This window comes from Pithys albifrons, chromosome 2, assembly GCF_047495875.1.
Source record: "Pithys albifrons albifrons isolate INPA30051 chromosome 2, PitAlb_v1, whole genome shotgun sequence".
Classification (NCBI taxonomy): Eukaryota; Metazoa; Chordata; class Aves; order Passeriformes; family Thamnophilidae; genus Pithys; species Pithys albifrons.
This window is the reverse complement of record NC_092459.1, coordinates 88941149-88956469: the sequence shown is the minus strand read 5'-3', so window position 1 is coordinate 88956469 and position 15321 is coordinate 88941149. Positions and strand designations below refer to the sequence as shown.

The 15321-nt window shown below is 40.2% G+C and overlaps 1 protein-coding gene across 4 annotated transcripts in view; it reads left to right on the top strand.

Annotated features, from left to right (window-relative positions):
• TTC7A (tetratricopeptide repeat domain 7A) overlaps positions 1 to 15321 on the top strand; it is a 176389-nt gene that overhangs the window by 80480 nt on the left and 80588 nt on the right. For all 4 annotated transcript variants that reach the window (XM_071577114.1, XM_071577106.1, XM_071577097.1 and 1 more), the window contains one exon: positions 933 to 1093. In XM_071577114.1, coding sequence (XP_071433215.1) covers positions 933 to 1093 — 161 coding nt within the window. The remainder of the gene's footprint in view (positions 1 to 932; positions 1094 to 15321) is intronic.

Sequence of the window (15321 nt, the reverse complement as noted above, 5' to 3'; positions counted from 1 at the left end):
AATGTCTGCAAAGCTTTGCTAGGTAGGAAGTTCTCAGACTGGGGAAGAAGGAACTACCTGCTGCATCCATTAAGAGAAGCACTGGAAAGCATATACTTGAGGAAAAGAAATTTATACACTTCCATGTTTTGTTTTCTGCAGCCTTTCAGAGCCAAACACAGATCTGGAATAATTTATGTACTAATTTCAGAGAATCTTAAAGAAAATCCTCTGCATAAAACTTATTGGTAAACAAACAAAAGAAAATCTGCTAAGAAGTTCCCTTTTGAAAAGATAGCCTGAAGTAGCGTACTGGATCACAAAGAGCATGTGATATACTTGCATTCATTATAAATGTTAAGTTTGCTGCCAAGTGAGACTTGATTCTAATAACATGCTGCTGCTGTGAGTGTCAGGACTGCTCTTTACATCATTGCTTGAAAAGATATTTCTTTTTCTGACAGCATTTTAAATCTTGACTCTTTTACCCTTGAACATTCAAACTTAATTTTTATGTTCTTGGTCCAAATCGTGAAAGGCTTTGTACAGCCATTAGAAGAGACAAAATGCAGCAGAGCTGTGTAATGCTCTCCCTCAGGTGAAGAACCAGCCACCTATCCTAGAAAATGGACCTGAGAATTGGTCTTCTGTAATGCATCTGTTTGTGGCATAGAATCACCAAGTCAGAGTGAGAGGGGGTTGATTGGATCAGGTCTGCTGCTCTTGTTTATAAGCAGTGATTTAGTAATGCTGCAGACTCCTTGCTCCAGAATGCGTGGTTTTTCCAAGCAGTGCAGTCTGTTAATTTTGGCAAACTGTTTGGATACTAGAAGGTGCCTAAGTAGAATTTCTTCAGAATTTATAATGACTGTGTTTGTTCTTATCTTTGAGGTATAATGTAGGACTGAAGGACTAATGTGTTCTCTTCTTATTTCTATCCCATCTCCTTCTAGATTTCAGATGCTATAGATTATCTTCAAGAAGCCCTGCAACTGTGCAAAGATGACATGAATTCACTTCATCTGCTGGCCCTCCTCTTTTCAGCTCAGAAGCACTATCAGCATGCACTGGATGTTATCAACATGGCTGTTGTAGAATACCCAGAGAGCTTTAGGTAAGAGTTACTGCCTGATAGGATACATCCAGTCGAGAATGAGCTGCTCACTAGCTCTGATGCTCTTCTCAGTTATATATAAGGACCCTGTCAAATCAGGTGTGCTACAGGTGTGTCACTCTCCTCCTCAGTGTACTGTGAAGCTAAAACGTTTTCAGGATATTCCTTTGACTTTGTCTTCCAGGTCTTTGTGTTTTTGAAACTCATCCTTGTGCTTGTTTGCTTTTCCAGTATTTGTCTTTCTGTGTTGTACTGATGGTGTTCTCTCCCATATTCTTCCTGTAGTTTTTTGTATTTCACTTTACACATGGAGAAATGAGTGTGAGACAACTATGATGATCTCTGTGTCACAAATAGTTTTATATTTGCTAACTTCCTGGTTAAAAACAAACAAACTTTCCTTGAATTGACCATGGCTTTGATGCTCATCTATAATACAATTTGCTACAATAGCACAGCTGAGAAAAAAGATCAGTTGAAAATCACAAGCTCTAATAATGTGTAGCTGAAAGGAGGGTTTGCCTGTGTAAGAGCAGGTTTAAATCAGCACAGACTTCTTGGAGCCAAAGGCTTCCACTGTTCTGTGTTTGACTCAGACTTTCATCCATCTGAGGGAGGTAAATTGAATTCCATGCAATTTACTGTCATGACCTTTCAAAACAACAAATTTGTCTGTTCTGTGCAAAAATTAAAACCACTGTAATATTTTCTGGTGATTGCATACTAGCTGAATTTCTTAGCCAAACTGCAGAGAATCCTACTGCATTGCTCAAAGACCAACTTCCATTCAGAATTGCCTGTATTTAAATGACATTTTAAACCCATGAGCATTGTCCTTGGATAACCTGCATTCTCAATGGAGAGGGCACAGCCTCCACAAGTGTAGTCTAGTAGCTGAGTGGGATATTGTCTAAACCGGAGCAGAGGAAGGTCACAAGTAAGATCAAGGCTGTCTAAATGTGAGCTTGAATGCTTTAGGATCTTTTAGAACTATGGTGTTTATCAGCAATGTTTTCATTGTAAGCTGCAAGTTGCCTTTTAAAATAGCATTGTTGCCTGTGTTTTTGAGGTTGGTTACTTTTTGTACGTGAGGAGCTAAGAAGGCCAGTGCACAGCTTTGAGAATGAAGTGAAAATTAGTAATGAAAAAGCTCTTAAAATGATGCCAGCATCTCCAAAGTGTGAACACAGGTGTGACTGAAGAGAAGTAGCCTAGTAGCTGCTAAATTGTATTTTGGGATCTGAAAGTAGTAAAGGTAGTAAAAAAGCCTCTTAGCAGTCAAAGGTCACATCCTACAGTCAAGGATCAGATGTTCATTAAGGTCTACAGACACTTAAAGATGATACATAAGACAGAGGTGGCAGAGGAAGAAGAGGGGTTTATGTCAGGAAAAGAGTATTTGCCATGTCCAGTTGACTAGTTGGTCCATTGAATTCTGGATCTTTCCTCTAGCAGTTACTGATAACTTATGTTTCAGGGGAGAACAAAACATAGAAAACACGGTATGCAAAGTAGCTTGGAGGACTCCTGGGTAGGGTTCCTTTGTGCTCACAGATGATCTGATTTCCCCAAAGCTGAAAAAAATATTATGTCTTACGCTTCTATCAGTGCCAATTTTCATGTGCAGAAGTATCTTTTCAAGGAGTAGCAGAATAGGTTGGTTTTGATAGAAACAATTAGTATTGGTAGTGAAGACATGAGTCAGTCCTTATTCCTAGACACAGACTAGCTCAAGTGTGTGCCCTTGGAAGAGCAGCCCCTCTTTGCTCCTTGCACACACAGTGGTGTGTGACACGGATGATGAGGAGACTCACTCACAAGTACAGCCCCGTCATACGGGGGTAGAGCCTTTGCTACTGTGACTACCCTCTCTCCATGTGGGTCTTTCTCTAAACCAGCCAGCAAATAACTTGTGAATGAGGGAATAGAGAAAGAATGTTGAGTTGCAAGGCAGAAAGAAAAAAATTTTTTTTAAAAAGTGTTTCTGAAAAAATGAAATGGGAATCCAACGAGGAAGGGAAAAGCAAGAAGAGTAACAGAATACATGTATAGCTTGTACCAAATCTGAAACCATTCTAGGCTTTCTAGTACAATTTATACTAGAAGGGCTTTGCTGCTTTGTAAAATCTCTTTGAAGAGAGATGCTATTGTGTATCTCCAGTTGTTACTGCCTTACAGAAAAATGCTAATAAATTTTATTGCTCTGTGGAATGACTACAAGATGTTTCATGTAAGTAGTGTAGGCAAGTTCAACTGCATGATTTTAAAGCTGTATTTAAAAGTGGTTGATTATTTTTCCCAATTCACATTTGTATGAACCAGGCAACTGTGTAATGTTGTGCCTGGAGGCTCCCTTCCTAATGGCAACTCTTTCTGGAAGTAGTTTGATGGCATGTGTCAAGGAGAGATGATGAAACCTGCATTAGGGGACCTTAGGGCTCTGTAGATGGCAAAGAAAACCTAGATGTTTATCCTAAGTAAAAGAAAGCATACTGTGAAAAAAACTAAGGACTTCGGTGGCCCAAACTACAGGAATTTTGTAATGTTTCACTGGTCTCTGTATGTAATTAAGATGAGTTTGTTCCTGCTTTTTTGTTTTTATATTAAATGTTTTCATTACAAATTTTAAAGGAGTTGTTCAGGATAGTTCACGTAGTTGGCTGGTGACTGAAGCAGTTGGAAAAAAAGCACTGCATTGCTCAGCTAGCACACAACGTCCTTTGGCATGAACTTCATGATACTGACCCAAATAGGTCTGAAAGTGCCCCTTGTTCATATGTTTAAACTTAAAACATTTGCTGCACATTTCAGAGGTTGATGTGGTGCATAGGGAGGAGGGATGCAAAACCAAGGCACTGAATACAGAGAGATGCAGCGTTTCAGATTGAGCTGGTGAAGAGCTGAATATCCAAAAAGCGCAAAATGAACTTGAGGAGATCACTTCTTGAAAGGTGATATATGGTAACAAATCCATTACGTTACAGTCAGTGAATGACAGAATTTGAACACTTGAATGTACTGTCAAGCAATGACAGGGAAAAACTGCATAAAGGAAGAGTGAGAGCTAGCTGTGTTGGACATACGGCAAGCTGGAGTGAAGCAGAAGAAATGCATTGTCTTGCCTTGACTATAAAAGCCAGAAATAATAGCAACCTTTATATGGAAGGTATCATCTGAAAAATTGCTGACACCTACAGGGGCAGACTGCCCAGGATAAAACTTAGTGGTTTTACATCCTGTCAGTGATACTGTGCTTTTAAAAGCAGTAAACGGACACAGTACCAGCAGTTGGGTTTGGTATATGTTTCAAAGCACTGTCTTCAGCACATCTGAGTGAGAAGATTGCATCAGGTGTCTCTCCTCCAGGTCAATATTGCTAATCATAAGTATTTCTTAAGATGGATTCCTTCAATTTTTTTCTACCTCAAAGGCCAACCTTTTGGTCAGTGTTCTCCCTGAGTCTGGCAGTGATTAATTCTGCAGACCTGTCTCAGGGAAGAAATTATGTGAGTGAGGACCCCTTTTGCCCTTCAGGCAATCTTCTTAAAATAATGTTTATTTAGAAAGAATTTCCCTTTTTTGAAGCCTGTACACACCTCACAGTGTTCTGTGCAGGACTCCCATGGGTCTGGCAGCCTGCAAAACCCACCATAGAGCCTGCCTAATGCGATTCATCATCTTCAGCTGGCAATATTTCCTCCTTCCAGTTTTGCTTGTATAAAATTGACTTTGCCTAACTGACTCATCTACTCTTCCAGAGACTGTTTTGCTCTCTGGTCATCTGTCACCTCTAATTGTTTAGCTTCCAGCGCTGGAAAAAAAATTAATGTCTTTACTAAGTCTGAAGTTAGAAATAGGATATTGGTTTCATGGATGTTGTATTGTTTCTGGACAGCTTACCAAAACTATTCTGTTCACCAGCTAGTTTCTTGTCTTCTGAATGGCTCCCCATTAAGACAGAACAGTACAATCCTCTGGCATCAGTTGCAGCATCTTCTAATTTCTGCCCAATGTGGTGGGGAATGTTTTGTTAAATGATCACATCTTTATATCTGTAGCTGTTGCACGTATTGCACAGGAGTTGTAACTCTCTTAAATGAAGAGCTGCTAATATTCCCTCTCTTTCTAAACCATAAATAATTCTGTCACTTTCAAAGTCTCAAAACTAGTTATAAAGATAAATAACAGAAAACTTTTGGTAAGCATTACTGTTCTACACATAGACTCAAGAAAGAAAGGCAGGTGGGTTGATGTTTAGGAGCAATGTATCTGTCAATTGCAGATGCTTTTGTTCTACGAAGATATTTGCTATCACAAAGGTAATTACTGTAAATGTAGTGCAAAAAAAAAGCTCAGAAGGCAAAGAAATACTAAATGTGTATCTTGGAGACTATCTGTGAAAAAGGAAGTCAGTTTCTCATGGGGAATTGTGTGTGTTGTCTTGGTGTTGTTTTAGCAGAAATGTTTTTTACTGCAAGCCAGCCCTCAAAATACAAAGTCCACTTCTAGATTAGAAATGGCTAATTGATGGAAAATGTCCCTGACTTCATCACTGCTACATTAATTTCATTAAGGACATATGAAGCAATCATCTGGTAATCATCTGGCAAGGTTTGTCATAGTCTGGTGTAGACTTACTGTGGGGGGAGCTTTCTGTGGCAAATAAGCAATGTCATTTACCAGGTGCTTCCATTAGCCTCAAAAAAAAACTTCTGATGTAAAATCAGGGCCTCAAAAATGCATGATTAAACTGGCATTTCCAGTTTGAATTCTTTTTCCATTGCTTGTAAGGCTCTTCCTTGTATATTGAAAATAAACAGCTCATGCCTTCTTCAAGCCACTCTTTATGGGCACTAGTAGAGCACTGCAGTGTTGTTGACAGCAGTAAAGTCAAACTGTCTTCTTTCTTATAATCTTCATGGAGAATAAAGAGTCAATTGTCTCTCAGTCAATGGTTTGTACACCTCTGTGTTATGGCTAGTCTACACTGCAACTCTTTGGTCAAGATAGTTGTATCTCCTACCTCTCCCACCTCAGCCCCAGGTAATACAGTTGCACGTCCCATAGAATGCTTTTGCCACTTGTCCCTGGGAAGTGGTGGTGCCCTCTTGGCTTTAGAAGTATGGCTTTAGCGATCCAGATCAGCCCATTCATATGATTCCAGCTCATCATTAGGCAAGAGGCAAGGAAGCCTGGTACATCTTTTGAGCAGACTTGATGATAGAACAGCTTGTTAAAATTCTCAGAATATTGTTTTGTTTGAATTCCTCAAAGGGTGTAAGATACAGGGATCTAAAGCAGGGATAGATTAATATTTTAGCTGTAGCATTTGTTTATGCTAGACAACTTTTATAAATAGGATATTCAAAACTGGTAAGGATGGAACTTTTGTAAACTGACTTCTTGTAGTGATGTGTTCACACCCTGGCTGTTGAGTGTGACCCAAAAATGTTCTTATTTCTTTATTGACACCCCAGACAGTAATACAAAGTAATAAAAAGTGGAAATATGTACTTGAGTGGTATGGCAGTACTGTGCTACAAGGATATAAAACATTTTAGATGTCTGTGATTCACTTAAGCAAGTGGGATGTGGAGTTAGAAGGGTTGAGCTGGTTTTTTTGCGGTAGTAACCACAAATGGTTGCTTCTGTTGGTGTGTTATGATTCCTTGTTGTTTTTATAAAATTAGTCTAAAAAACTCTTGATACATTGCAGTAATCAGGACTATACTCGGTGGAACAAGTAATGATACTGAATATTTGTATGCCAAATATATGAAGGGAAAGCTTTATAAAGTAGTCTCCTGACTCTTATTAAAGCTAACACAGATACTTAATGCTAAAAAACACCTTGAAAATAGAAATCTGAGTGGTTTTTTCTGCTTAAGATTTAATTCCACACTTTTAGCTTTTTTTTTTCCTTTTCTTTGCTCTTCCCTCCCACCCCCAATATGATGAAGAAACAAAATGAATTCTTGAGTTACGGTATCCAAGAATGGATTCCTATTTTGGCAGGTTCAAACTGACATTTGCACACTTTTCTGAGGGTCACAGTCTAAGACAAAAATTCAGCAGATGAGCATGATAACTGTCTATCCACCAGCTTAGTGCAGTGGGAAGAAACTTCCCCCTGGCTGGTTTATGTCTGTGCCAGCAATGGATTTGTGTTCGTGCACATATTAATCCATTTTAGAACTACAGAGGTGGATTCAGTGGTACCTGTGAAGAATTCCATTCCCTCATTGCACAAGGTTCAGGATATGAATAAAAGGAGTTAAACAGAGCTTAGAGAGGAAACCTACTGCAGACTTACTTTCTTTGTATGGTATGAAAAGAAGGAATAGCTACACGGGTTTCCAACCTTAGTAGCAATGGTTCACTTAAGTTCCAAAATGCAGGAACAGTAAGACTAATTGGAGTTTCCAGCCATAGTTTCTGTACTTCACATTGTATCTGCTCTCTGTTTATCTGCCATGTCAATGAGTTAGTCCCCCCAACACATACTTTTCTCCCTGCTATGTGCCTTTAACAGCTGCAGTGTTCTGCTTTATATTCGAAGGAGGTGTTTAGGAGCCCTGACTGTCTACATTGAATGCCAAAATATATTAAAAAATAGCATGTGTGTATCTGGGTAGTGTGTGTTATCTGGGCAGCAGAGTCAAGCTGTCAGTAGGAACTTGGTGGACTGAAGTTAGGCCATAGTACGTGCTTGCAGAGATTATCCAAGGTGAGGAGGGACTTAGTGCTGGGGATTCCAGTGCTTCCATCAGGCAGTTTTGTAAACTCCAGCGGTAGACCTGTGTTATGGGTTTAGTCAGTTGGGCCTAAATTTAGGTTTTGAAGTTCAGACTAGGCCTGGAATTGTCAGCTGTCTTGAGCTGGGCTGGGCTAGCTAATAGCTGACTTCTTTTAGCCAATAATATTGTATTCCATACATATTACATCATCTCAGAGGGGGTAAGAACCAGTGTGTGGGTGTGGCTTGGTCAGTTCCATCATGGATGAACTAGGAGGAGAACGTCTTGCAGCTCCTGTCTTGGAGTAGGCCTTGCTCCTGCTGCTGCCGCTACTGGCCTTTTGTTTGACTTCAAGAAAGTAGAAATATTTTGTTGTTACACTTCCTCTTTCTTGCAGGGTGTCTTTTAGAGTGCTTATGAATCTAGAGTAATACATTTTGTATTAATTGGGGAGTGGGAGGTTATTTCTTGTTTTATATATATATATATAACTTGTGTGTGTGTTATATTGTAGTTTTCTCTTAATTTTCTCTTTTCTGTATAAATACATGTAGTTAGTTTCAGCATAAACCTAGTTTAGAGGGTTTTTCCCTCTCCCGCTTCTTCCCTTTTCACTCTGTCTTGGACAGTTGGTGTTTTGCCAGCTCAAAACAAGACAACCTGCATCATGGAGATCAGAAAGAGGACCTAAGGACGCTTGCTGCCTGGAAATCAAAAAGAGAACCAAGGGAGAAAGGTGGGCTTGGTGTGGGAAACCCAGCTCTAAACTTTCCCTTCCGGCTATGGGAAGAAAACTTTCTCTTCACTATGTGTATCCAGTGGGGTTCAGTAGTGCCATCTTTTTTTATTAGCAGCTTCAGACATTGGTTCTGCTGGAAAACATGGTTAGAATCTTCTTGAAATGAAATCCTTCAAGGTGCTCTCAATATAGGAATAAAAGGGAACAAAATGCCCTACTTGTCTGTTTCTCATCTCTTTCCATCTAGTGAAGGTGAAGGCTGTGGAAAGTCTGCTGTCAAACATACAGAGCCAATAATCTCAAATTGTTTCCTGAGGCTCTCAGAAGCTGATCACCAGAGAAACAGGGGAAAATATTTTCTGGATTTTCTGAAACCTTTCAAAAGCCTCAAATGCAAGGGTCAGCAAGAGTCTCATTTTTTGTTTGGGAATTGATTTCTGAGAACGAGGAATACCACCTTTATTAGAATTCACTGAGAATTACAGTTTACAATCATTTCTGGAAAACACAGATCCTGAAATATGGAGAGGCTTAGCAAATTGTTTTTCAGTGCAGTAAATGACTTTCCAAGAAGTCTGCAGTGCGGTCAAGCCATGTTGTCTTGCAGATGAGTAGAATATAATGCTCTGATCACTCAATAAAAGGGTTGGCTTTTTTCTCTCCAGCTGGAAATTTCAGACTTGAGTGACTTGTACTCTGAGGTCCTAGGAGTATTTATTTATGTAATGAGAAGAGCACAAAATGTTTTGATTTGTATTATTTTCTTCTGGAAGAAGAGGGAGAGGAATTGATTCTGATTTTCTGAAGAACTCATTGGGGAACAAAGTTAAGTATGGTAATTTTTCAACCTTAGATGTGTTTTTTACCTTCTGAAAACAGGAACAGTCCTTGCTCGTCACTATCTTAGAAATACTGGTAATAAGTGCCTCTTAGATGGTAAGTCAGCTTCTGTTGCCATTGTTGTTAATGTCTGAAGAACCAAGTCATGCTATTTGATATTAGTCAGTGTTCATGTTACTTAATGTTTTAGTCTCTGTTAGCAAAGGAAAAATAATGATAAGTGGAAATGTTTTTATGGATAGAGATACTGTAACATTAAAAGTCTTTTACCAACCTGTCTTCTAAAATATCCTGATATATTTTGTAATATGCTAACATTTTTGCAACACAAAACAGGTATGAATCATTTTACTCTCCTTTGCTCAATTTTACCTTGACTTGAAGCTTTCTGTTATGTACATACTTCAGCAGCAAGTTTTCCATAAGGCTGTATTTTAGGAGGAAGGGGAAACATGAGGATGGAGAGTTAAGTGGTCTAGTCAAGTTCCACAGTCATTAGCAGAGTTTTTCCTACATACACCAGCAGAAAATGCAACCCAGAATGATGTAAGTATGACACAGAATTGTCTTTCTGAGCTCCATGGCTGGACATGCGAACGGCTGGAAATAAATGCAGTGACCTCTATTCCATATGTCTCTATCAGCTGGAGAAGTGGCAGGAGGCTGGTAACTAGCACCTCAAATAAAGTTCCTACCAGTAAACAGTTGAACTGAATTTCATAGTGAAAATACTCCTGGACAATTTTTTATATATTTTTTTCTTTTATTTTTTCCCTCTCCTTGAATCTGACCATTTGTATCTACCATCTGAGTGCTTGAGGTTATTTCCTTGTATTTTCTCAGGACAAGGTCAATGCCTTTCCATTGTTGGTAGGTTATGTAGAGGAGTGGGGGTCTGAACCCAGCTGAGAGTATACATGCCACTGCAGTTTGTGTACTAAGGAGGAGAGATAGCCAGCTGGCAAGGGAGCTGTGCTAGTGGGTGAAGGAGGAAGCTTGCCTTCTACCTCATGAGTTTCATCAACCATTCATTTTGTATGATTCTTCAAAATGTAGGCACTTCCTGTGTTGAGAAGAAAAGGGAAAAAGTCTTTTGCTTGGCTTTCAGTAATGTTTTAGTGTGCAATATAGCAAAGTAGGAATGACACAACTCAACATGAAACAAAAGAATACCATGCAGGCATGTAGACGCTAATCCTGCCCTCCCAAGACCATTGCAGCAGAAGTGCCTTGAGAAGCCGACACAATGTGGCATTGCAAAAATGGCACTTGAGGAGAAGAATGAGAGTATCTCCCAACCCCAGGTGCACGTGCCGTCAGCTGTGGCCACACCACAAGGAGAGATGCTCCCTGCCAGATAAGGATGCAGAATTGATAGATTTCAACTGCTAGGCCATCCTCACCAGGAAAAATAAACAGCTGGTGCATGCAAGGGAGCACAAGTTGCAAAGGATTATGCCCACCCTCCCAGGGCTGCTCCAGAGATGTGGCTGTGCTGGCTTCAGCCCAGCTCCTTGGGCTGCTGCTAACAGAGTCTCCATAGAGATGTGGATCTGTGTGGGTGAACTGCCCAGCTGTTTGTGCTCACACCCCTGAGCCTTGTGGGACCCAGGAGCCTGCCTTGAACCACACAGCAGCAATTCAGCTGGGCATCAATGACCCCAAATGTATCCAGCTGCAGCAGCTGCCAGTGAGGCAGGCAAAGCATCCATGGTAACTAGCACTACTGAGCAGACAAGGTCTCCAAGAGCAAAAGGATCAGAGATTTTCCTGGCCTGCACAGAGCAGTCTCCAAGGCTTAGATGTCCCATGTACTGTGTTAAAACAAAGCTACCAGTGATGTGCACCTTGGGAAGCCACTGGTAGGTGGCATGGAGCCAGTGTTCATTTGGGGTAGTTCATGTTGCTGCCATCCAGCTGTAGATACTACCCCTGGAGGATTTTTAATCTAGGTGGGGTTGCTTTAATCTCTGTACTTCTTACATCTCCAGAAGGAATGGCTCCTCAGAGGGAGAGCACAGAGACTTCCTCTGCTTTGAGCCACCACTATAGTGCTGTTCTGTAGAAAGGTTTGTTCAGAGCTGTGCGCAGTAAATTGGAAGTTTATTATTTGGAAGGGTTTATTTGGGATTTTTGCATCCAAAGTGCTTGTGTAAATTACTGCTTTTTCTTATATGGTTACATGTAGGAGTCAGGATACGTATACTAAATTACCTTTCAGTGAAAAACATTCTTCTGAAACTAAACTGGGTGGTACATCTTCTTGTTTATTGCTCTGCTGTTAAAGCAGATAGAAATGTTTGGAGTCTCCTTTGTTGCCAGGGGTATAAACTATGTTCCATCTTAATCAAGAGGCTGCATATTATCAGTTTGGAAATGCCCACTGGAAAAAGGTTTTTGTTCAACTCCACTATAAAAATAACATTCCATTTATATGCATTCTTCGGAGCCTTCCCAGCAGAAGACTTTCAAATCTAATAAGGATTGAAGCCTGCTCTACCAGCAATTCTGGAATTATGTTGCCTCTTTTCAGTGGCCACCAGCAATTGCCTGTTGCTTCACTGGCCACCTACAAATGTCAAGGTTTGCAAACCAGGGGCATAATCCTGTGCAAAACGTCTGTGGGGAAGTGGAAGGGAGATAATGCAGGATAGTGGTATCCAAGTGTTTGTCATGTGCACTATCTGTGTTATGCAGGGCATGAAAGCCTGTTGTCTTTGGTGTTATTTCCCTTCTCTGTACAGCCCTAGACAGTTTTAGATATTTTATCTCACATGCATGAGACTGCTTTTGAGCAAAGCCTCATTGCATTTCTTGCAATTAAAAGCAAAAAACAACTTTGCAGAAGCAAAATGTATCTGAGTGAAAGCTTCAGTTTTAAAAGGATGGACTGATACATAGGAAGACAGCAAAGGAAGCTTGACTCAAGACTCTTTCAGTTGAGTTTTGGGGGATATAGAAACGAACATGTTGAACTTCTGCAATGTAAGTTTATTATTAAGCCATATGATGATTTTGTGAAGGACAATATCTAAATAAGCTGCTGTGGGGAGATTTTATTCAGCTCAATAGATGTGATAGCAACACTGGAAAGCATGTTGAGAATTCTAATACAGATTTTTTGGTGTTCTAGAGGTCAATCTAATCTTAAAAGCATAACTTCTTTGGATGCCTTCCTGGCTCAAAACATGTCTAATCCTTGCAATGCTTTTTTCATCAGATGTTCATGTTGATTACTTAGACTTTACTCATTTCTCCACCTAGATCTCCTGCAAACTTCTGATGCAAAAGCTGTATTTTAGATATGACAGTGTCTATATCTGATCTCATCTAATTGGCCTCTCCACATGGCAGAGCCAGTGTCTCATTTTGTACAACATAGCAACATGAACCCTGAATCTGGGAATTCTGGGCATAAGCAATATTGTAACTGAGGAACAATTTATTTTTTTTCTCTAACACAGTCTAAGCAACAGTACAATATAAAAAGTTGCAGTGCCATAAAAAGGTAGAAGCAGCACTCGCAAATTACGTATTCCAGCAGGTACTTGTTATTTGCCTACATAGACTAGGACATTAGTCTGGAATTAGTTGCCAGGCTTGCAAGAGGCAGGAATCATAGTTTCAGGTGTCACTGCATGCATTATTATTGGAGGGAAGAACTGATGAAGCAATTCTGTATCTAAACAGCACCTTAAGGAAATCATGTTTCTTATGCCTCCGGGTAGGGCAGATTTGCTCTTAAGCACTTACCAGGCTGTAATAAGCTGTAACATGGGTTGCAAATAATGTCACAGCTGAAAAAAAATGTCATTTAGGACAAAGCCCTATAGAGGTTCTCACAAATAAATGAATAAATTCTAAATGCTTCCTCTGATGTGTGAACTCTGAAATTAACACCACTGATTTCTACACACTAAGAATAGTACAGGGTGTCAGCACCAAAAGAGGAAGGGAAAGAGAAGAGACCCTTCCAGGCTTCTGTAACGTTCAAATTGCTAAAAGCTTAAAATATGTGGCATAAATGGCTACATCTGCCATTTCAGAAGTCAACTAAATAATGTTGTAGTAGAAATATCCCTGGTCAGTGGCTTGACCTAAACCTTGAGCAATGCTTACTGCCGGAAAGCAAGTGTAGAAGCGGATGTATTTTCCGACCCTGGCACTTATTAATTGCTTATCATCATTTGTGAGCAGGTTCCGTGTGGGCTGTTGGCCTTTTAAAAAAAAGCTTACTGTCTGGATTTCAAGGTGAAGAGAAGGAAAGCCACACTCTTTACCCAAGTAGGGGGAAAAAAACATAGCTGAGAATGGTGCAGATGGCCTGAAGCAGACTGGCGCATTGTACTGGAGTATCAGCATCAGATGACTACCTTAAAAAGTGAGGTTCTGTCATCTCCCTGTTTTCACTGGGGATCTCATAAGCTGCTTTTCCAAGATTATCCATAATAGCAGTTTGTCTGGCTGAAAATATCCCCTAGAAGAACAAGAAAAAATTATGTGAAAGCAGAATATATTAAAGGCCAAGGAAGAGAGTATATTTATTTTTTCTTACTGATGTTAAATTTCATCAAACTAAACTGATAAAAATATGATGAAACAAAACAATTGCAGTGCTGCAGGATACATGTTTTCTACATGGTGCTCTTACTGGCTACAAGCATTTTTTTCCATCAGATTCAATGGCCTGTCAGCAAATTTTATTAAGGTTGATTGCTGGTTTCTCTTGTACCTCACATCCACTGCTAAGAGCATAATTCTCTAGGGAGGAAGTCAGTGCTCCCCTTGCTCAGTGCACAGTCCATCTAAATTCCTTCACTGTTGTAGTGTGTATTGTGAACAATGTAGAATATGTTTGCAGCATTTAAATAGTGCTATTAAACTGTTGCTCAAGAGTATGCCCTATTTAGCATGAAAGAATTTGAGTTTGGGCTTGGAATAGAATTTGCAAGCAGGACTGAGCATGGAGCTGGTACTTTCTGAAGTTTAAGGCTGCAGTTGCATTGAGGTTTTATGTAACAAATACTTCATGCCTTAGTCAGGGCCACTTGTAGTGACAGTAACTATAGTAACAAAACAAAGTTTCTAGCTAATGAAGGAGTATTTCCAGTGAGCAGGACATCAGTCTCTGAGCCAGCCCCTGAAATATGCTTATTTATCAGTTTTGTGTGCAGTGCTATTTTAATAGCTACTACTGTATTTTCAAAGCTAGTTCGAAATTTTCATTTGTTTGCTTTTGGTGTGTTGTTTTTTATTTTTTCTTTTTCGTTAAAGCTGTGGAGGGACTTGCTCCTTTTGGCTTGAAATGGTAATGTTCTAATTATATTCCTGCTTTTTTAACTTGTTTTCCTACAGAAATGGGGATTATGCACTAGGGCTTTTTATACCTTGAGGACTTTTGAAGCTGATTTAAAAGAAGTTTTGACAGTGTGCTAGAAGTCCTGAAGATAAGTTTCTGCAAGTTTTCTAAAAGCAGCCTGCTGAGTCAGGGCTGGAGGGGGCAGGCAGAGCTGAGCCATGTGGTGCTGGGGTTGGCACTGCCAGTGAGACAGCAAGCACATGTGCAGTGTCGCTGCCCACGGGGACAGGGCAGCAGCACTGCCACGAGGGTGGTGGCGCTGGGAGAAGGGATGGCTGAGGGGAGCAGACAGATTGCAGTGGGGGACAGGTGCAGAGGATGCAAAGCTGTAGGAAGTTGCATACCAGCCTGGGAAGGGACAGTTTGTGGCATTTAAGTGATGAGTATATAAATGTATGCTCCTTGTTTCTGTGTCTTACGTGCTCATTTACATGGGTAATGGGTGATAGCAGAATGAATAAGGAAGGTAATGAGGGATGCTGCAAGTCATAATCAGCACAGCTTAACAAAACCTGCGTGTGTGGGAGGTGTGGTAAAAAGCTGGGGTCTCAGC